At 51.6% G+C, this 22,207-nt stretch overlaps 2 protein-coding genes across 12 annotated transcripts in view; one reads left to right on the top strand and one right to left on the bottom strand.

The window, feature by feature from the left end:
• Positions 1-22,207, bottom strand: part of LOC139765005 (visual system homeobox 2-like) — a 270,002-nt gene that overhangs the window by 21,967 nt on the left and 225,828 nt on the right. The window lies entirely within an intron of this gene.
• Positions 1-22,207, top strand: part of LOC139765006 (uncharacterized) — an 84,780-nt gene that overhangs the window by 62,552 nt on the left and 21 nt on the right. For 7 of the 10 annotated variants that reach the window (XR_011716547.1, XR_011716545.1, XR_011716544.1 and 4 more), the window contains one exon: positions 21,703-22,207. This exon is cut by the window's right edge and continues 21 nt beyond it. Coding sequence is in view for 2 of the 10 variants with exons in the window: in XM_071692063.1 (XP_071548164.1) it covers positions 21,703-22,167 (465 nt within the window). In the remaining 8 variants the exon portion in view is untranslated. Of the gene's footprint in view, positions 1-21,530 lie in introns of all 10 variants that reach the window. The other 3 variants (XR_011716546.1, XR_011716543.1, XM_071692064.1) reach the window with 2 other exon arrangements.

Here is a 22,207-nt window from a genome sequence, read left to right as displayed (position 1 = left end):
GTCAGCACGGACGGTCTCTGGTGTCAGCACGGATCGTCGAAGGTGTCAGCACGGACGGTTGTGGGTGTCAGCACGGACGGGTGTGGGTGTCAGCACAGACGGGTGTGGGTGTCAGCACGGACGGTCGTGAATGTCAGCACGGACGGTCTCTGGTGTCAGCACGGACGGTCCAGGGTGTCAGCATGTAGCCTTTTGGGGAGGTGAGGTGGCGGGGGTTGGGGGGGTGACAAAGGGTGTCGTTGTGTAAAGATGAGAGAGAGAGAGAGAGAGAGAGAGAGAGAGAGAGAGAGAGAGAGAGAGAGAGAGAGAGAGAGAGAGAGAGAGAGAGAGAGTTGTGGTAGACGATCCTATTTCACACACACATACACTTTATTTCTGCGTGTCTCTTCTCTCTCCTTCCCTCATTGTGTCACCCTTCCCCTTTAAATCCTCTCCTTTCTCCCCTCCAATCTCTCTCTCTCTCTCTCTCTCTCTCTCTCTCTCACACACACACACACACACAGCGATTCAGTCAGACCACAGAGTCAGAATACGGTGTTCGCTTCCGCTCACGAAGCGCGACGAAAGACAATTGACGAAAACATGAAGAATAGAGCCAGTACAGAGAAGGTCAACAAAACCCAATTCCATCGCAGGGGAACATAAGCCTTATGATGGAGGAAGACGACCCCCAGAGATCGGAAATAACTCTCTCTCTCTCTCTCTCTCTCTCTCTCTCTCTCTCTCTCTCTCTCTCTCTCTCTCTCTCTCTCTCTCTCTCGCCAACCTCGAGGTGTTGTAGGTAAGGGCCGCTACCATCGCTCAGTGTCTCCACTGAGGTCAAACTCTGCAGGCCACCACCACCACGACTGGTACAGTTAACCCTGGTCATGTCATGTCATTGGAAAAGTAACTGAGCAGCATTAACTGTGCAGGGCAAAGCGGTTTTTCTGCACAGTTAAGACTAGAAGAAACCTGAGGGTATGTATGTAGTGGTCCTCAAGCAAGTTTTCAGTAAATTCCATGTCCACAACGCACGCCCATTTTCTTTCGTATTAAACTGTGGCAAAATACCACGAAGAACAATAAGAAGATAAAGGATTTGTATGAGAGATGTGGGGGGGGGGGGGATATATCTTCTTCTCAAGTGGTGGTGTCGTAGAACACTGGAATAGTCTATCACCAGTGGTTGCCAAGACGTAAACTATCACTGTACTGGAAGTACAGCGAATCACGTACTGTACTAGTATCAAATAGAAATGACTCGTTTCCTTACGTAAGGAAATGGCACAATGATATGAGCGTTCCTCAACCTTTTAGTTACGTTTTAAATACATTGTCTCTATTTCGTTCTTTCCTGTAGAATTTCTGTGGCAGTATAGTGGGATCTGTGCGACGTGGTGCCTCACTGTAGTTATCTTACCTGGCAACTGATGTGTTGGAGGGAGTGGTGAGTGTTGGAGGGAGTGGTGAGTGTTGGAGGGAGTGGTGAATGTTGGAGGGAGTGGTGAATGTTGGAGGGCGGAGCCCTTCTGCTTTACCATCCTGTCTTTCAAATCATCATCACAGACCATCAGGTCTTCTGTCACTGGGTTATCACATGTAGAGAAATTCTCCCTTATTCTCCCAGGGCCTCCCTCCCTGTCGGCACCCAGGGATATGGCCAGCCAGGGAGCCAAGGCCTTCTCTCTGCTGGCGCGCACTGGGCCCAGCAGGAGGCGAGCGCACCGCTCCTCACAAGCGCTTGACACGATGAGAGAGAGAGAGAGAGAGAGAGAGAGAGAGAGAGAGAGAGAGAGAGAGAGAGAGAGAGAGAGAGAGAGAGAGAGAGAGAGAGAGGAGTGCCTCGCAGGCTCGGATAAGCGTGAAAAACCTAAGGTGTTAATTAGCTGCACTCAAGTAGGTGAAGGAGGCGGGCGACTGTTCGCCGGGTGGGTGGTGCCCCAGCCATAGTGTTCGCTGGCGACATCGTCCGCTAACCTTGTTTCACGCCTCGCTGGCCTACACTCCCCCCTCCATGTTTATCTTTCTTGCTCACTCGATTCAACAGATTACTGCTGTTGTAGCTGTCCCATTTCACCTTAAATGTCACCTAAAATCTATACTTAAGTATCTCTTCTCCCCTCCCCCCTTATCACCCCCCTACCCGCTTTGTTTCTTTGCCCCCCGCCCCCCCTCCCCCCCCCCCCCCCCCGCCTTTCGTTTGATGTGAGTCAAACGAATTTTCAGTCGTTTCCGTGACAGGACTCGACCCGCATAACCAGGTAATTTTCTAAATCTCCCATTTTTTCTGAGGTTTCCTTCGAATTTTTCCTCCCGGCTGTGTCTCTCCCTCGTGTCCCCTGCAGCCGCCACCTTCACCTAGGTTGGTGGGTCAAATTCTCTAAAAATTTCCAATGAGTCACAAAGCGGGGCGGCGCGCACACCACTTTAACAATGGCGCCGGCCCGCGCTGCGGCTTCCCGCCCACACCTTTTGTTTCACTCCGAAATCCCTCGTTTATTTATGTTTCGTCTCTTAACGACATTGTAGACATTGAGAGCTTTATCTAACCACACAGACGGTAAATTATCTTGTTCTTTACATATTATCTTTTACAGAGTCTATCATCTAAAAGATAATGTCATAAAAATAAGTAAATTGTATAATAGTTAGTTAGATAATAGTAGTTTTTTTTGATCGGTGTGAGTGATGGTTGTGAGGAGGTATTGATGCGCGGAGGGAGTGAGGAAGATTTAAGCAGGGAATCAATTAAAAGTGACAATAGAGATGGTAGTCAATACGGAGTGTTCTATGTGCTGTATTAATTAACCGTCTCGCAGTCTTCAACACTGTGTTTCAACACTTGATTTGTGTTGCAACTGGGCTTTGGCGCTCATACTGGGGTAGTGGGGTGGGGGGGAGATAGAGAGGGGTGATTTGGGGGGGTTAACGTTGCAGTGGGAGTGAGGGAGTGAGGGAGGTGAGGGAGGGGAGTGAAGCTGTCAAGCTGTATGATTCTCAGCTTGACACACTGCCAGAGGTTAACTCCCCCAGCGAGCAACACTGCCAGAGGTTAACTCCCCCAGCGAGCAACACTGCCAGAGGTTAACTCCCCCAGCGAGCAACACTGCCAGAGGTTAACTCCCCCAGCGAGCAACACACCCAGAGGTTAACTCCCCCAGCGAGCAACACAGCCCAGAGGTTAACTCCCCCAGCGAGCAACACACCCAGAGGTTAACTCCCCCAGCGAGCAACACACCCAGAGGTTAACTCCCCCAGCGAGCAACAATCCCAGAGGTTAACTCCCCCAGCGAGCAACACACCCAGAGGTTAACTCCCCCAGCGAGCAACACTGCCAGAGGTTAACTCCCCCAGCGAGCAACACACCCAGAGGTTAACTCCCCCAGCGAGCAACACACCCAGAGGTTAACTCCCCCAGCGAGCAACACACCCAGAGGTTAACTCCCCCAGCGAGCAACACACCCAGAGGTTAACTCCCCCAGCGAGCAACACACCCAGAGGTTAACTCCCCCAGCGAGCAACACACCCAGAGGTTAACTCCCCCAGCGAGCAACACACCCAGAGGTTAACTCCCCCAGCGAGCAACACACCCAGAGGTTAACTCCCCCAGCGAGCAACACACCCAGAGGTTAACTCCCCCAGCGAGCAACAATCCCAGAGGTTAACTCCCCCAGCGAGCAACACACCCAGAGGTTAACTCCCCCAGCGAGCAACACACCCAGAGGTTAACTCCCCCAGCGAGCAACACACCCAGAGGTTAACTCCCCCAGCGAGCAACAAACCCAGAGGTTAACTCCCCCAGCGAGCAACACACCCAGAGGTTAACTCCCCCAGCGAGCAACACACCCAGAGGTTAACTCCCCCAGCGAGCAACAATCCCAGAGGTTAACTCCCCCAGCGAGCAACACACCCAGAGGTTAACTCCCCCAGCGAGCAACACACCCAGAGGTTAACTCCCCCAGCGAGCAACACACCCAGAGGTTAACTCCCCCAGCGAGCAACACACCCAGAGGTTAACTCCCCCAGCGAGCAACACACCCAGAGGTTAACTCCCCCAGCGAGCAACAATCCCAGAGGTTAACTCCCCCAGCGAGCAACAATCCCAGAGGTTAACTCCCCCAGCGAGCAACAATCCCAGAGGTTAACTTCCCCTGCAACACTTCTGGAGGTTGACCTCCCCAGGAATCAACACCACAAGAGGTTAACTCCCCCAGCAAGCAATATACCAGGGTTTAACTCCCCCAGCAAGCAATATACCAGGGTCTAACTCCCCCCGCCAGCAATACCACTGGAAGTTAACCTCCTCATCAGCGAACCACACTGTCAGAGGTTAACATCCCCCAGCAACCAACAATACTACAGGTTAACATCCCCCAGCAACCAACAATACTACAGGTTAACTTCCCCCAGCGAGCAACAATACTACAGGTTAACTTCCCCCAGCGAGCAATATAACCGAAGGTTAACTCTCCCTCCAGCGAGCAACACTGCCAGCGACCAAAATTTCTATGTGATTGAGTCTACAGTCGGCGCTTGCAGCGTTGCCAGCTACCGCTGAGCGAATGTTTCAGCGGCTCAGTAATGACAACGAAGATAATTACTTTCATCTGTGGTACGTTTTGTCCCATTGTTAACCAGGAAATGTTACGTATGTTTCAGAATGTTTCTCTTCCCTTTATATAGTCGATTTATTTAAAAATTGTTCATATATCGCCTTAATTATGACACACAGCCAATAGACATTAATACAGGTAAGCTAAGAATTGCTGTCTCGTGAGGGATTGTACGTTTGCTTGACTGAGGTTGGGGGAGTAAGGTGAATTTGGCGGGAAAGTGTTAGCTGAGCCTGGTTGGGGGATGAAGGTTAGCTTGACTGGGGTGGGGGATGATCATTAGCTTGGAAGGTTAGCTGAGCCTGGTTGGGGGATGGAGGTTAGCTTGACTGGGGTGGGGGATGATCATTAGCTTGGTGGGAGGGGTTAGCTGAGCCTGGTTGGAGGAGGGTGGGGATGACTGTTAGCTTGACGGCTGAGATTAGCTGAGCTTTGTGGGTCTGACCACCTCCCAGAGAGAGAGAGAGAGAGAGAGAGAGAGAGAGAGAGAGAGAGAAAAATCAGTCAAGGGAGAGACAGCATGAAGGGGGTAAGGAAGAGACAGCATGAAGGAAGTACGGGAGAGACGGCATGAAAGAAAGAAGAGAAAAAATGAAAGATAAGAAAACCAAACACAAAAGAAAACAAACACCAAATCAAGAAAGAAACACATGAACACGCCACCAGAAAACAAGGAAAAAAATGAAAGAAACTGTGAAGGAAGACAGAAGAATAGCGAGCAGTAAATGCCGAGGCTATAGGAAGGAAGCAGGAAGGAATAGCGGCTAACTGGCAACTCTGGCCGGCGGGGTTGCCAGATGAGGAGCTAGTTAATTAACACTTTATCTCTGGCACATGAGAGAGAGACACACACACCAGACGGCTCTTAATGTTCATTGTAGTGTAAGTTGATCTGAGCTTTGCTCTTTATGTTACCTGACTGGAATTGTGAGGGTGGAGTGTCATGAGTGAGTTTGAAGGAAGAGGTGGAATATGTTTATATGTATATATAATATTCTCTTTTTTCTCTTTCTCTCTCACTTTTCGAGGTCTTCCACTTTTGTGAAAGGTTGGTGTTCATGGTAGACGAAGAACTGCCTCATTCGCATGCCTCTATCCACAGCTAAACCCCACAGACTGGTTTCTGATTCATCCTATTGACATGTCGCCCCCCCCTCATATATCACATCTCTTTAGTTCATTTTATCCAACGCACGCCTCTCACCCTCCTGATTATTCAGGGTCCCGATACCCTAAAGCTTCCTTCACTTCATCATTCTGTCTCCTTCTCGGTCTTCCTTCGCTTGTGCTTCCTTTGTTCCCAACATATTTACTCCCTCTGTCAGTTTCTCTTCACTCATCCTCTCCGTTTGAAACTACAGTACATCAGAGTAGGGCCTCTTACTCAGGCTGTGAGTACTACCATATCAGTCTCTCAAACTGTCACTTTTCTTGCACTGAACCTGCCTCACACCACATGTCCTAATACAGTTCATTTCCAGGCCACCATCATCTTCTTCTCTCCTTTGCTTTTAAGTCCTAAGACTTGCGTGTGTGTAATGCTGTCAGGACTACTGTATCTTCACACATACCCATCTCTGCCCCTTTGGAACACTGACCTTTCCCGCCACATACTTCTTAAGGTGCCTAAGACCTTAACGTCCCCTCCTCGCCCCTTTTCCACTTTATAATTCACTTCGGTTTCCATGGTTTCATCCACTACCCTAAAATACTCCACTTCCTCCCCATTTAAACATCTCAAACAATCCTGTCTTATCCTCTTTTTTTTTTCCATCTAATGACCTCGCCTTTGTTCACAGTAATTCACTTTTTGCATCTACTCTTCAAACACCATTTTCCGAGACACACACACCTGATCCACACCCCAGTCAGCTGCTCTGTGTACACCCTCCTCATTTGAATTACCTCTCTCCCATACACCTCACCAGGTATACTCGCTTATATTTGTCTCCACACAGCGACATTTACACAGGCACTCACCAAATTCTAATGTACCTCGCTTCAGTCTATGTGTACGTCGAACAACCTCATGGACAAATGGTCAACACCACTATCAGTTTCCTTGATCTCGAATGCAATCCGATCAACTTTCGACGCTCTGTTGCATTCCATTGTAAGGCCTTCCTTCATTCCCTCCTCCACTCTTTTCGCTAATCCCATTCCTCATGATTCTCTCATTCTGCATCGCAACTGCCTCCCAAACCCACTACAACAGTACTTAGATCACCTCACACACTCGATAGTCCTTCAGAACACTCACCACACGTAAATATCACATTTTCTATCATTTTGTGATCACATTTTCTATCATTCCCTCCTATTTGCTATCCTTACCTTCACCCTCATTTATCCTCTTGCTGTCCTTACAGTATTTACCTCTTTCCAAACGATTTCTTATGATCTATGAGGTTCCTCAAGGCTCTCATTCCTCATCTCTCATTCAGCCTCTCTTTAATTTTAATCTCTTGTACCTTACTTTCATCCTTCTCGCCGCTTTTTCTCTTGTACTCTTCCTAATCATTCGCACTCCTTTGCAGATACCATCCGCACATCTCCCTTGTCTCTTCCATTGTACTTTAACTTCCTCATTTCTCCACTCTACCATTTTTCATGTGTACATCCCGCCTTTTATATGAGGTGTGTGTGTGTGTGTGTGTGTGTGTGTGTAAGATTAGTATTTGTGAAAGCTATTTGTGTGTTACGGGGAAAGAATTTTACATTCATGTTGCTCCGTCTCTTAACCTTATGTACACACCCACACCCACACACACACACACACACACACACATACACTAGTGTAGGGTTCTAACTGTGTGGGCTCCTGACTGTGTGGGATTTTGACTGTGTAGGGTCCTAACTGTATGGGGCTCCTAACCGTGTGGGTTCTGACTGTGTGGGCTCCTAACTGTGTGGGCTCTTGACTGCGTGAGCTTCTGTGTGGGCTTTTGACTGTGTGAGTTCTGACTGTGTGGGCTTTTGACTGTGTGGGTTCTGACTGTGTGGGCTTCTGACTATGTGGGCACCTAACTGTGTGGGCTTCTGACTGAGGGTTCAAACTGTGTGGGCTTCTAACTGTGTGGGTTCTGACTGTGGGGGCTCCCAACTATGTGGGTTCTGACTGTGTGGGCTCCCAACTATGTGGGCTCCTGACTGTGAGGGTTCAAACTGTGTGGGCTCCTAACTGTGTGCGCTTTTAACTGTGGGCTCCTAACTGTGTGGGCTTCTGACTGTGTGGGATTCTGACTGTGGGCTTCTGTATGGGCTTCTGACTGTGTGGGCTCCTAACAGCGTGGGTTCTGACTGTGTGTGCTTCTGACTGTGTGTGCTTCTGACTGTGTGTGCTTCTGACTGTGTGTGCTTCTGACTGTGTGTGCTTCTGCCTGTGTGGGCTTCTGACTGTGTGGGCTCTGACTGTGTGGGCTCCTGACTGTGTGGGCTCCTGATTGTGTGGGCTTCTGATTGTGTGGGCTCCTAACTGTGTGGGCTTCTGAATGTGTGGGCTCCTAACTTTGTGGGCTTCTGATTGTGTGGGCTTCTGACTGTGTGGGCTCCTAACTGTGTGGGCTTCTGACTGTGTGGGCTTCTGACTGTGTGGGCTACTAACTATGTGGGCTTCTGACTGTGTGGGCTTCTGACTGTGTGGGCTTCTGAATGTGTGAGCTCCTAACTGTGTGGGCACCTAACTGTGTGGGCTTCTGATTGTGTGGGCTCCTAACTGTGTGGGCTCCTGACTGTGTGGGCTCCTGACTGTGTGGGCTCCTGACTGTGTGGGCTCCTGACTGTGTGGGCTCCTGACTGTGTGGGCTCCTGACTGTGTGGGCTCCTGACTGTGTGGGCTCCTGACTGTGTGGGCTCCTGACTGTGTGGGCTCTGACTGTGTGGGCTCCTGACTGTGTGGGCTTCTGACTGTGTGGGCTTCTGACTGTGTGGGCTTCTGACTGTGTGGGCTTCTGACTGTGTGGGCTTCTGACTGTGTGGGCTCCTAACTGTGTGCGTTTCTAACTATGTGGGCTTCTGATTGTGTGGGCTTCTGATTGTGTGGGCTTCTGACTGTGTGGGCTTCTGACTGTGTGGGCTTCTGACTGTGTGGGCTTCTGACTGTGTGGGCTTCTGACTGTGTGGGCTTCTGACTGTGTGGGCTTCTGACTGTGTGGGCTCCTGACTGTGTGGGCTCCTGACTGTGTGGGCTCCTGACTGTGTGGGCTCCTGACTGTGTGGGCTCCTGACTGTGTGGGCTCCTGACTGTGTGGGCTTCTGACTGTGTGGGCTTCTGACTGTGTGGGCTCCTGACTGTGTGGGCTCCTGACTGTGTGGGCTCCTGACTGTGTGGGCTCCTGACTGTGTGGGCTCCTGACTGTGTGGGCTCCTGGCTGTGTGGGCTCCTGGCTGTGTGGGCTCCTGGCTGTGTGGGCTCCTGGCTGTGTGGGCTTCTGACTGTGGGCTTCTGTGTGTGCTTCTGATGTGTGGGCTTCTGATGTGTGGGCTTCTGATGTGTGGGCTCTGACTGTGTGGGCTTCTGAGTGTGGCTTCTGTTGGGCTTCTGACTGTTGGGCTCCTGACTGTGGGCTTCTGACGTGGCTCTGAGGTGCTCCACTGTGTGGCCCTACTGTTGCTGATGTGGGCTCCATGGGGCTCTGAGTGTGCTCTGGGTGGGCTCTGACTGTGTGGCTCCGCGTGTGCTCTGACTGGTGGGCTATGTGGGGCTCACTGTGTGCTCTGTTGGGGCTTGTTGGCTCTGTGTGGGCTCCTGCTGTGTGGGCTCGCTGGTGGTCTATGGGCGACTGTGTGGCTGTGTGTGGCTCGATGGTGCTTGATGTGTGGCTTCTGATGGGCTGACGTTGGGCTCTGACGTGTGTCGACGTGGGTCGAGGGGGCATGTGTGCTATGTGCTCTAGTGGTCCTACGGTGCTCTGATGGTGGTGACTGTGTGCTGACGTTGCTCCTACTGTTGTTGATTGGCTCCTGTGGGCTCTGACTTCTGCTCATGTGGTTTGTGCTTCTGTGTTGGGCTTTTTGCTCTCGTGTGGCTGCTGTGGCTGCTGTGTGGCTATGTGTGGGTCTGAGTGGTGATTGGTCTACGTGGGCTCGACTGGTGGGCTCACTGTGGCTCTATGTGGCTCACGTTGGTTTGACTGTGTTCGATGTTGGGCTCTATGGTGTCTACTGGGCTGATTGGTGGGTCTGTTTGGCTCTACGGTGCTGTGGGCTCGATGTGGCCCTATTGTGCTAGTGGGCTCACTGTGCTTACTGGGTGACTGGCTCTGGGCTCTATGGGGGCTTGTGTGTGGGCTCGAGTGTGCTCTATGTGTGCTCGACGGGGGCCTACTGTGCTATGTGGGGCCTAGTGTGGCTGTGTGGGCTCTACTGTGTGGGTTCCTGACTGTGTGGGCTACATTGGCTTGTTGTGTGGGCTCCTAACTATGTGGGCTTCTGACTGTGTGGGCTTCTGACTGTGTGGGCTCGTAACTGTGTGGGCTTCTGACTGTGTGGGCTCTGACTGTGTGGGCTTCTGACTGTGTGGGCTTCTGACTGTGTGGGCTTCTGACTGTGTGGGCTCCTGACTGTGTGGGCTCCTGACTGTGTGGGCTCCTGACTGTGTGGGCTCCTGACTGTGTGGGCTCCTGACTGTGTGGGCTCCTGACTGTGTGGGCTCCTGACTGTGTGGGCTCCTGACTGTGTGGGCTCCTGACTGTGTGGGCTCCTGACTGTGTGGGCTCCTGACTGTGTGGGCTTCTGACTGTGTGGGCTCCTGACTGTGTGGGCTTCTGACTTGTGTGGGCTCCTGACTGTGTGGGCTCTGACTGTGTGGGCTCTGACTGTGTGGGCTCCTGACTGTGTGGGCTTCCTGACTGTGTGGGCTCCTGACTGTGTGGGCTCTGACTGTGTGGGCTCTGACTGTGTGGGCTCTGACTGTGTGGGCTTCCTGACTGTGTGGGCTTCTGACTGTGTGGCTTTCCCGACTGTGTGGGCTCTGACTGTGTGGGCTCCTGACTGTGTGGGCTCCTGACTGTGTGGGCTCCTGACTGTGTGGGCTCGTACTGTTGGGCTTTCTGACTGTGTGGCTCTGACTGTTTGGCTTCTGACTTGTGGGCTTCTGACTTGTGGGCTCTGACTGTGTGGGCTCCTGACTGTGTGGGCTCCTGACTGTGTGGGCTCCTGACTGTGTGGGCTCCTGACTGTGTGGGCTCCTGACTGTGTGGGCTCCTGACTGTGTGGGCCCTGACTGTGTGGGCTCTACTGACTGTGTGGGGCTCTAACTGTGTGGGCTTCTGACGTGTGGGCTTCTGATCTGTGTGGGCTCTCTTTTGGATCCAACTGTTGGGCTTCTGACTGTGTGGGCTTCTGATTGTGTGGGCTCCTAACAGTGTGGGCTTCTGACTGTGTGGGCTCCTAACTGTGTGGCTTCTGACTGTGTGGGCTCCTAACTGTGTGGGCTTCTGACTGTGTGGGCTTCTGATTGTGTGGGCTCCTGATTGTGTGGGCTTCTGAACTGTGTGGGCTTCTGATTGTGTGGGCTTCTGATTGGTGTGTGGGCTTCCTGACTGTGTGGGCTCTTCTGACTGTGTGGGCTCCTACTGTGTGGGCTCTGACTGTGTGGGCTTCTGACTGTTGGGCTCCTGACTGTGTGGGCTCCTGATGTGTGGGCTCCTGACTGTGTGGGCTCCTGACTGTGTGGGCTCCTAACTGTGTGGGCTCGGACTGTGTGGGCTTCTGATTGTGTGGGCTCCTGACTGTGTGGGCTCCTGACTGTGTGGCTCTGACTGTGTGGCTCCTGACTGTGTGGGCTTCTGACTGTGTGGGCACCTAACTGTGTGGGCTCTGACATGTGTGGGCTCCTAACTGTGTGGGCTTCTGACTGTGTGGGCTTCTGACTGTGTGGGCTCCTAACTGTGTGGGCTTCTGACTGTGTGGGCTCCTAACTATGTGGGCTTCTGACTGTGTGGGCTTCTGACTGTGTGGGCTTCTGACTGTGTGGCTTCTGACTGTGTGGGCTTCTGACTGTGTGGGCTCCTGACTGTGTGGGCTTCTGACTGTGTGGGCTCTACTGTGTGGGCTCCTGACTGTGTGGGCTTCTGACTGTGTGGGCTCCTGACTGTGTGGGCTCCTGACTGTGTGGGCTTCTGACTGTGTGGGCTCTGGACTGGTGGGGCTTCGTGACTGTGTGGGCTCTGACTGTGTGGGCTCGTAACTGTGTGGGCTCTAACTGTGTGGGCTTCTGACTGTGTGGGCTCTGACTGTGTGGGCTCCTGACTGTGTGGGCTCCTGACTGTGTGGGCTCCTGACTGTGTGGGCTCCTGACTGTGTGGGCTCCTGACTGTGTGGGCTCCTGACTGTGTGGGCACCTGACTGTGTGGGCACCTGACTGTGTGGGCTTCTGACTGTGTGGCACCTGGACTGTGTGGGCACCTACTGTGTGGGCTCTGACTGTGTGGGCTCCTAACTGTGTGGCTCCTGACTGTGTGGGCTCTGACTGTGTGGGCTTCTGACTGTGTGAGCTCTGACTGTGTGGGGCTCCTGACTGTGTGGGCCTTCTGACTGTGTGGGCATCTGACCATGGTGTGAGCTTCTGAATGTGTGAGGCTTCTACTGTTGTGTGGGCTCTGAACTGTGTGGGGCATCTGACTGTGTGGGGCTTCTGACTGTGTGGTCATCTGACTGTGTGGGCTCTTAACTGTGTGGGCTCTTAACTGTGTGGTCTCTGACTGGTAGGGCTGCTGACTGTGTGGGCTGCCTGACTGTGTGGGCTTCTGAATGTATGTGCTCCTGAATGGTGTGGGTCTCTGGACTGTGTGGGCTTCTGAGCGTGTGGGCTCGTGACTGTGTGGGCTCGTAACTGTGTGATCGGCTCGTAACTGTGTGGGCGCTGATGTGTGGGCTACTGACTGTGGTGGGCTTCTGACTGTGTGGGCTCTGACTGTGTGGGCTCCTGACCTGTGTGGGCTCCTGACCTGTGTGGGCTCTGACTGTTGTGTGCTTCTGACTGTGTCGGCGTCCTGACTGTGTGGGCTCCTGGGCTGTGTGCGCTTGACCTGTGTGGCTTCTGTGTGGGCTCCTGACTGTGTGGGCTCCTGACTGTGTGGGCTCCTGACTGTGTGGGCTTCTGACTGTGTGGGCTTCTGATTGTGTGGGCTCCTAACAGTGTGGGCTTCTGACTGTGTGGGCTCCTAACTGTGTGGCTTCTGACTGTGTGGGCTCCTACTGGCTGGTTTTGGGCTTCTGATTTTGTGGCTTCTGACTGTGTGGTCCTTCTGACTGTGTGGGCTTCTGACTGTGTGGGCTTCTAACTGTGTGGGCTCCTAACTGTGTGGGCTCCTTGTGATCTGCTGTGGGGCTCTGACTGTGTGGCTCTGATGTGTGCCTTATGTTGGGGCTCTGACTGGTGGGCTCGACTGGTGGGCTCCTAACTGTGGCTTCTGATGTGTGGCTTCTGACTTGTGGGCTCTAACTGTGTGGGCTCGATGGTGGCTCTACTGTGTGGCTTCTGATGGTGGGCTCTACTGGTGGGCTTCTGACTGCGTGGCTCTGACTGGTGGCTCTGACTGTGTGGCTCGTGACTGTGTGGCTCTAACTGTGTGGCACTACCTGGGCTTGTAAGCGTGAGCTCTATGGCTTGTAAGGGAGCCTGTAAATAAGAAAACTTGTCAAGTAATTAGGCAGTAATTAAGGCAGTAATTAGGCAGTAATTACGTGGGTAAGAGTGACGCTCTCTATACTCCCGTCAGCCACTTTCCTCCTCACCCCCCCCCCCCTCCTCTCTCCTCCTCCGTGACAGTTTGTTTGTTCACCTTGTTCCTTCTTCCCCTCTCTCTCTCTCTCTCTCCTCTCTCTCTCTCATGACTTTATGCTCACCCACCCTCTCTCCTCTAGCACTCTTTGTATATTTGATTTTACCACTCGAGACACCGCTACGACCCCCATGCTAGGTTACCGTCTTTGTAGGAGTGTTGTTTCTCACTCTCGGCACGTGTGGCTAGCTAGTCATGGGCGTATACACTGGTTTTGTCCCGTTAATTGAGGGATAGAGAGAGAGAGATGTCTCTCTTCTCGTGTGTGTGGGTGATACAGGGCTTATCCTGTCTATTGTCTATGATATAGGACAGAGAGACGAGAGTACTCATATAGAGACAGTATCTGCAGGTATAGACGGTACCTGCAGGTATATATAGAGACACTACCTGCAGGTATAGAGAGAGAGAGACAGTACCTGCAGGTATAGAGAGAGAGAGAGAGTACCTGCAGGGATGTATACAGAGAGACGTACCTGCAGGTATATATATAGACAGTACCTGCAGGTATAGACGGTACCTGCAGGTATATATAGAGGACAGTACCTGCAGGTATATATAAGACGGTACCTGCAGGTATATATATAGAGACAGTACCTGCAGGTATATATAGAGACAGTATCCTCAGGTATAGACGGTACCTGCAGGTATAGAGAGAGAGAGACAGTACCTGCAGGTAGCGGCAGTGAGGGCGAATGAGGAGGGAATGAAGAAGGGAGGGCGTGAGAGGTGAGGGCCTTCTTCACTCTTATTGATTGTTCGTGCTCAAGTGTGCTCTATCTGCCCCCCCCCCTCCCCTCCCTCCTCCCCTCCCCCTTCCCCCTCCCCTTACCCATCCCCCTACCTGCCACCCTCCACCCCCTCCTCCTACCCGCCTCCCCTCCCTTTCCCTCGCCTTCCCCTTCCTCCCTCCTATCCGCCCCTTCCTATCCGGCCCCCCGTCCCTCCAGCTAACACCCCACACACCCCCTCCCCTCCCCACACGTCTTGCCTGTAGACCCCCCTACCCCCCCATCCATCCATTTAATCACCACATCTAAATCAAGAGTTAAACTGTTCATGTTGATCATGTTAACTATTCGAGAGGGAATCCGCATCAGAGTGTTAATATGCTTGGCAAGTATTTCAGAGTTCAGCTGGAATGTTCTACGGTCATCCTTTCCTATGGAATTCCCAGCGTGGTATACCCTCATTTCCTATAGAATCTCCAAAGTGGTAGACCCTATCTCAATAACTACCTGTTGTCCTTTCACATCTAATCAGATATGTTCTCCAATCATCCTTTCCTATGGAATTCCCAACGTGGTATACCCTCATCTCCCATAGAATTTCCAAGGTGGTATACCCCATCTCAATAACTACCTGTTGTCCCTACACATCGTTTTCTTTTTTTTTCTGTCAGCTGATGTGGTGTAGGGAGTTATGGCTGAGGGATCCTACTGCTCTCCTCCTCCAGCAAGCAACCCACACCTTGTCTTCTGTTATCTGTCTGTCCCACGTAAACCCATTATGTGCCCCACCTACTCCCACGTAAACCCATTATGTACCCAACCTACTCCCACGTGAACCCATTATGTGCCCAACCTACCCCCACGTAAACCCATTATGTGCCCAACCTACCCCCACGTAAACCCATTATGTGCCCAACCTACTCCCACGTAAATCCATTATGCGCCCAACCTACTCCCACGTAAACCCATTATGTGCCCAACCTACTCCCACGTGAACCCATTATGTGCCCAACCTACCCCCACGTAAACTCTATTATGTGCCCAACCTACCCCCACGTAAACTCTATTATGTGCCCAACCTACCCCCACGTAAACTCTATTATGTGCCCAACCTACTCCCACGTAAACCCATTATGTACCCAACCTACTCCCACGTAAACCCATTATGTGCCCAACCACCGCACCCCTTCCCCATCTACCCACCTACAGTAATATATACCTGGTGACAAGTGGAAGAAATGGAAAAATGAATTTAACCTGAAAGTAATTGGTGAGGCAAGACCGACATAGAATCATTGAGTCTAAAGTAATTACATGTAACATCCCAAGAAAAGTAATTATTCGTAAAATGCAAAAAAAGTAATTGTAATATTGCAAAAAGAAATTTCTTGTAATAACCAAAAAAGTAATTCCTTGTAATATGCCAAAAAAAGTAATTCCTTGTAATATACTAAATGTAATTCCTTCTAACCTATCAAAAAGGCATAAGTAGACATAATTGCCTAACTAAGAAGCTGGCACGAATATATAATGCAATACCTGGTGACGTGAGAAATTACCACAGTGACGACAGAAACATTTAAAAGAAGAAGAGACAAATAGTTGAAGACAGGCCCAGATGAACCTAAGACAGAGATAACTATGAAAAACGAAGAATAGTTAACTGCTGACACGAACAGCATCATACAACGAGAAGATGCGACGACCAGAGAATGGTCAAAGGGAAAAGGGCGATTCCTCAGCGTACAGCTCAGGTGGTGAGCACTACGCGCTAGACCTGTCTGCTATGGCAAAAATTTCGCCACTGGTGCTGCTCGTGGGTAGACACCCACTTACTACACACACATACCCATCTATCACCAATCTCAGGTGGACTTCGATGGAGACAAATGTAAATTGAAATGATGAATAATGAAAAAGAAAATAGAATGTTCATTGAACCATTGTCATACTATATAAAGGTCAGAAAGAATTCGCTTTGACGTGATGAAAGTCAATGACTGAAAATGACCAGTGTAATGCCAGGTCATAAACCAAAGAGAACTGTAGGTGTCATAGCAAAACAATAGGGTTTCGTTACAACGCCTGGAACACACGCTGTTCAGTTCTGGTCACCAAATGTTGTCCTAGACGAGAGAACTAAAACGAGTACAAGGAAGATCAACAAAACCAATTCCGTCACCCAGGTATGAGCCTTAGAAAGAAAAATAAAAATATCTGATACAAAAACTGTTTTCTCTCAAAGGAATTTTGATTGCTGATGATAATTTTGAGACTATAAACTCATAATTTCTCAATGTTATATAGAGATGCAAAGACCAGATAGAGTAAATGACGTGAAAAATTAATACAAAATTCATTTTTTCCCCTCAAAGTTATAGAAAACCTATAAACAAATGTTGCTAAATGTTGTCAAAATGATCAGTAACTGATCAATTTTGAAAATCACAGCAAAACAAATTGGTATTCCTATAAAATTCCCGAGTTAGTATATACATTATATACAACATGATGGTCTTTTGTCGTTACTATACCCTGCTGACTGATGTGTCGGGTGGGTGGGAAGGAGCCCTCAGCTTTAATAATCGTATCTCTATGTATTTATTACATTAATTATGAATCTAGGAGAATGTGAGTGACATACAAGAAATATACTGGTCATGAACCAGTAATAGTTTCGTCAGTTTTTCTCCAGGTAGTCCCCTCCTCCATGTAACAACCTAATTACCCGTCTTTTGATTGCTGTATCTTGTCTTACCTGTCTAAGCCACCCGTACACAGCTCTCAGTTCTCCCTCTTGCCTGTCTAACCTGTCTGTCCCGTCGTATATAACCCACTGACGTCACAGCTACATCCACCGTCTAGGACCCGTTTCATCCACCCGCTGCCGCTCGTATCGACTCCCCCCACCCGCCCCGCAGCCTCTCCCTCCTACACTCCACATTAACCACCTACCTCCCACCTTCCCTCCACCCCCTCCCCTCCCTTTAAATTAACCAAAACACCCAGAAAAAGAAGGTTGGAAAGTGAGCGTTCGTATCACGACGAGGGAACACAACAGGCACTGTTGGAACAATGAGTGTGGCGGGGTCAATTGCAGGGCAATCCACGGCCTGTGGCACTTCCCACAAGTCTTCATAGGAGTGCCACTTTCGTCTTACACCCCCCCCAACAAAAAAACCCCTCCTCTCTCTCTCTCTCTCTCTCTCTCTCTCTCTCTCTCTCTCTCTCTCTCTCTCTCTCTCTTCTTCTCTCTCTCTCTCTCTCTTTTATGGCTCCACAAGAGCACCTCTTCTTCAAAAGGCTTGGCGGAGGAGTGCCATTTCCTCCAAACGTGGGAGATCAGTGGCCCTCGGTGGTCCCCCGGTGTGGGAACCGTGGCACCTCCTCGACACTGCCAGAGGACTTGTGTCCAGGAACAATGGAGACGTGGAGGGTGGCGGAGAGGGTTATAATTGGCCTGCTTCACTGCCAGCCTCCACACCAAGCCGCATCCCCACCATCCACCCACCCACCCACCACACCACCCACCTACCACCCACCCACCCACCACTGACTTCCTTCACCCCCACCTCTCCTCCCCCCAGCACACCAGACCAGCCATCCTCAACATATACGACACCACCATCAGTCATCTCCAACACCTGTTACCTCCAACACCCCCCCATCAACCATCTCCAACACTCCCATCAGTGACTTCCTTCTATCCCCACCCGTGACTTCCTTCATCCCCACCAGACACCTCCAACATCCCCACCAGTGACTTTATCCAACATGCACACCAGCCACCACAAACACCATCAGCAGTGCTTTACTTTACCCCCACCAGTGACTTCCTCCATCCCCCTCCAGCTACCTCCAACATCCCTATCAGCCATCCTCCAACACCCCTACCAGTGCCTACTTCGAATTTTCCCCACCAGCCACCTCCAAAACCCTCGTCAACCACATCCAAAACCCATACCAACCCTCCTCCAACACCCCTACCATACACCTCCAACAATCCACCCCAGCACCCCCACCAAGCACCACCTCCAGCAGCCATCTCCTCCAACCCCACCAGCCACCCTAAACCCCCATCTCCTCCAATACAAAACCACCCCACCTCCACCAGCACCCATTCCTTCCACCTCAGAAACCACCATCTCCACCCACACGGTGACTCAACCACCCACACAGTCATGTCATCTACCCCGCCATCCCCTAATCATGTCCACCATGCACGTCCCCCTCCCTGAACACATGCAGCGAGAGGTTGTGTTTTGATTAGTGGGGACACTGACGGTGTCCAGGTGAGGCCATGGGTCTGGTGTCCAGGTGAGGCCATGGGTCTGGTGTCCAGGTGAGGCCATGGGTCTGGTGTCCAGGTGAGGCCATGGGTCTGGTGTCCAGGTGAGGCCATGGGTCTGGTGTCCAGGTGAGGCCATGGGTCTGGTGACCAGGTGAGGCCATGGGTCTGGTGACCAGGTGAGGCCATGGGTCTGGTGACCAGGTGAGGCCATGGGTCTGGTGACCAGGTGAGGCCATGGGTCTGGTGACCAGGTGAGGCCATGGGTCTGGTGACCAGGTGAGGCCATGGGTCTGGTGTCCAGGTGAGGCCATGAGGATGAGGGGGTCTAGGGTTGAAGCTGGAGGGAGGTCTGGGGGTGAAACTGGAGGGAAGTCTGGGGGTGAAACTGGAGGGAAGTCTGGGGGTGAAACTGGAGGGAAGTCTGGGGTGAAGCTGGAGGGAAGTCTGGGGTGAAGCTGGGGGCACTCACTCAGTGTGGACATATAGATCTTCGTTTGTTTACCTTATGATTACTGACTGTATGGTTGTCTTAAGTCTAATATCTCTCCTCTCCTCTCTCTCTCTCTCTCTCTCTCTCTCTCTCTCTCTCTCTCTCTCTCTCTCTTTCGTGCAAGAGGCCGCCCCTGCTGACCCGCCTCACGGGGCCGGGGTCTAAAGGGGAGACTGATGGAATCATCGTCTCCCACCCACGTCCTTCCTCCCTCCCTAAACCTCTGCCTTACCTTAAGAAGTCACACACTTCCACACGACACCACCCCGGCACGAGAGAGAGAGAGAGAGAGAGAGAGAGAGAGAGAGAGAGAGAGAGAGAGAGAGAGAGAGAGAGAGAGAGAGAGAGGAGAGTGAGAGAGAGAAGGGAGAGGGATAGAGAGATCTATAATAATGATAATGATAACAATGATAATAGTAATAATGATAGTAATGATAATAATAAAAATGATAATGATAATTATAATAACTATTGATAAATGCAGAGCGTTAATTCAAACGACGATAAACGTAATAAATATCTCGCTGTTTACAGAGTAGTTCAGGTGAACTAGAGGTAATATCTGATGTGGTAATTACGAAGGTAAATCACACCACATGAATGGCGTAATTACCCCTTCCATGACGGTCAAGCCATCACCATTCGTCTCGTTTTCTTTCACACGAGGGTTGGGCGCTATTCCGGCCGGCGTGGGCCCCCAGGGTAGACTATACCAGATAATTAGTCATTGTTCAAAACTGCCCGTAATATCTTCCACCTTAACGACCACCCGCTGTGATTTAACAACAACAGTAACAACAACAAGGTGGAAAAATTCTATAACTTATAACCCGTCTGGGGGGGAGGAGGGGGGGGCGTGGCGGCTGGGAGATTAGGCGAAATAAGGCTCAGGAGGGGAGGGAAACAGTCATGATTGCTTCACGGATTTCGACTGGTTATATCTTCTGGTGATTATGTGATAGATAACACGAGTATAACGTGGTAGCGATGCCACCTGGCCCTAAGGGTGGATATCGCTGTAGGGAGTTTTAGGGGTAAATCGACCCTAAGGGAAGGTGTGGGTTCCACACTTGTTGTCTTTCCCCCCCCCCCTCCTCCTCCTCCTCGGTTCCTGGGGCTTAAGCCAACTATAGGGGGGGAGGGGGGAGGGAAGGGGTGAGGGGGAGGGAAGGAGTGAGGGGGAGGGAAGGGGGGAGGGAAGGGGTGAGGGGGAGGGAAGGGGTGTGTGTGTGTGGGTAGGACTAGCCCTGGAGCCATTCCGTGACCTGTATATATATATACATATATATCCACACCGGAAGCCATTCCGTGACCCGTGTGTGTGTGTATATATCGACACCATTATCTCCGGTTTACATTACAGGTAATGTATCTATTTATTTTTTTCTTTTTTGTTTACGTCAAGGAAATTGTGGGTGGTCAGGTGTGGGTGGGTGATTACCTGCTGGTGGTCAGGTGTGGGTGGGTGATTACCTGTAGGTGGTCAGGTGTGGGTCGGTAATTACCTGCTGGTGCTGGTTCATGAGGTGATGAGCTACGGGGCACGAGGGGAGATGTTACCTCCACAACACCTTCATCACGTTAGAGGGTAGTTTATGAGGAAGTGATCAACGAGACAATAGTTAGCTGGGGGGGCGAGGGGGGGGGGCGTCATTTGCATCTGTCTGCCTTCTCCCTCTTCCTCCCTCAACATTTCTCCCCCTCCCTCCTCCTCCCTCAACATCTCTCCCCTCCCCGTCTCTCTCTACTCTGAGCTTGCATGTCCAGGGGTGGTGGCGACGAGGGGAGGGGAATGAGAAGGGGGTGATGTTCGAACACACATACACACCCTCCTCCCCCTCTTAGGTTCCTCTCCTCCTATTACCTTCCTTCGCTCACACGAGACACACGTTCTCCCCCTCCTCTCTCTCTCTCTCTCTCTCTCTCTCTCTCTCTCTCTCTCTCTCTCTCTCTCTCTCTCTCTCTCTCTCTCTCACCTATCCAGTAATTGCCACCTGCCATAATGGCTGAGCCTCTGATAAAGTTATTATTTTTGTGTTTTCATCATCACGTCTGCGGGACGAATTACCGTCACTGGGGAATTATCTTGTGGTCTCGTAATGACGGCTTGTGGGGCATTACGTATTTGATCTGCACGGAGTGCGGTGGGTTCGATACCGGGGGAGGGGTGGCCCGGGAGGGGCCCGTTGTGTCATGCTGACGACGCCCTGACTTGGTGGCAGGTCACAGCGGGTGACCTCGCCTGACCTAATGATCCCAGAGGATTGAGTCTGGTGGTGTAGCCCACGGCCGCCCCTGTGGTGTTACCCCGTGACCTCCGTGTACCCGGCAGCGGCAGGTCAGTAGGTGACATGACCTGACCCTTGCCAGGGGAAGAGCCGCTCTCACTCCGCCAGCATGGAGAGAGAGGTCAGAACTGGCGACCTGGCCTTCCTGCCTCTTGTATACCCGGGTATCAAACACAGGCAACTCAAGGGTAGGCCGTTTTGATAACTGTTTCATTCCCTCTACTTCGAAGCTTTGGAAAACTCTAACCTCTCACGTCTTTCCCAATAACTATGACCTAGTATGTTTGAATGGACGGGGAAATGTCTCTTCCTTTTCCACAGTCATAATCCTTTCTATATTTCCATTTAGGCCCGGCCTATGATGTGGGCTTGTGTCTATGACCAGAGGCTCCACAAGGTAAACGTAAAAAAAAGCTGTATTGCTCTTGGCGATGTGACACCAGACTGAAGCCGAGCCCTTGGGCGTCTCCTCCGTCAGTAGATGTCCCAACGTGACTCCTGACGTTTCATCTTCCTGGCAGGTGTCATTGTGGTGCCTCATCCCCGACGTCCACCTTCGGCAGGACTCGCGTGGGACATCACCTCCTCCCGTCACGAGCAGCAGCTGTAACAACGAGGGACCTACGGCCACGCCCGCGGCACTCCTGCATCCCTACCGCCTCTTCAGGAGCCTCCTGCAACCCAGGCGCACACCGGCAGCCGCCACACACTCCAGGAGCCGCGATACAGGCCACACCCACCTCCTCCTGCAACCCAGGCACACACCAGCAGTAGCCACATACTCCAGGAGCCGCGATACGGGCCACACCCACCTCCTCCTACAGGAGTTGCACGTTGACTGGGCAGCCAGGCACTTCTCCCCCGTGTTGCTGCCTCATCTGGCATCCTCACCAGCACCACAGGACTCCTGCCTGCCAAACCTGTCTCGTGTTACTCCACCTACCTTACTGTACCTCTTCTTCACCACAATCCTGCACCTTCAGTAGCTCATTGCCCTCCTGGGCTGCCTCACCTGACGGATCTTAA

This window comes from Panulirus ornatus, chromosome 52 (assembly GCF_036320965.1).
Source record: "Panulirus ornatus isolate Po-2019 chromosome 52, ASM3632096v1, whole genome shotgun sequence".
In the NCBI taxonomy this organism is placed as follows: domain Eukaryota; kingdom Metazoa; phylum Arthropoda; class Malacostraca; order Decapoda; family Palinuridae; genus Panulirus; species Panulirus ornatus.
This window is presented reverse-complemented; position numbering and strand designations above follow the sequence as displayed.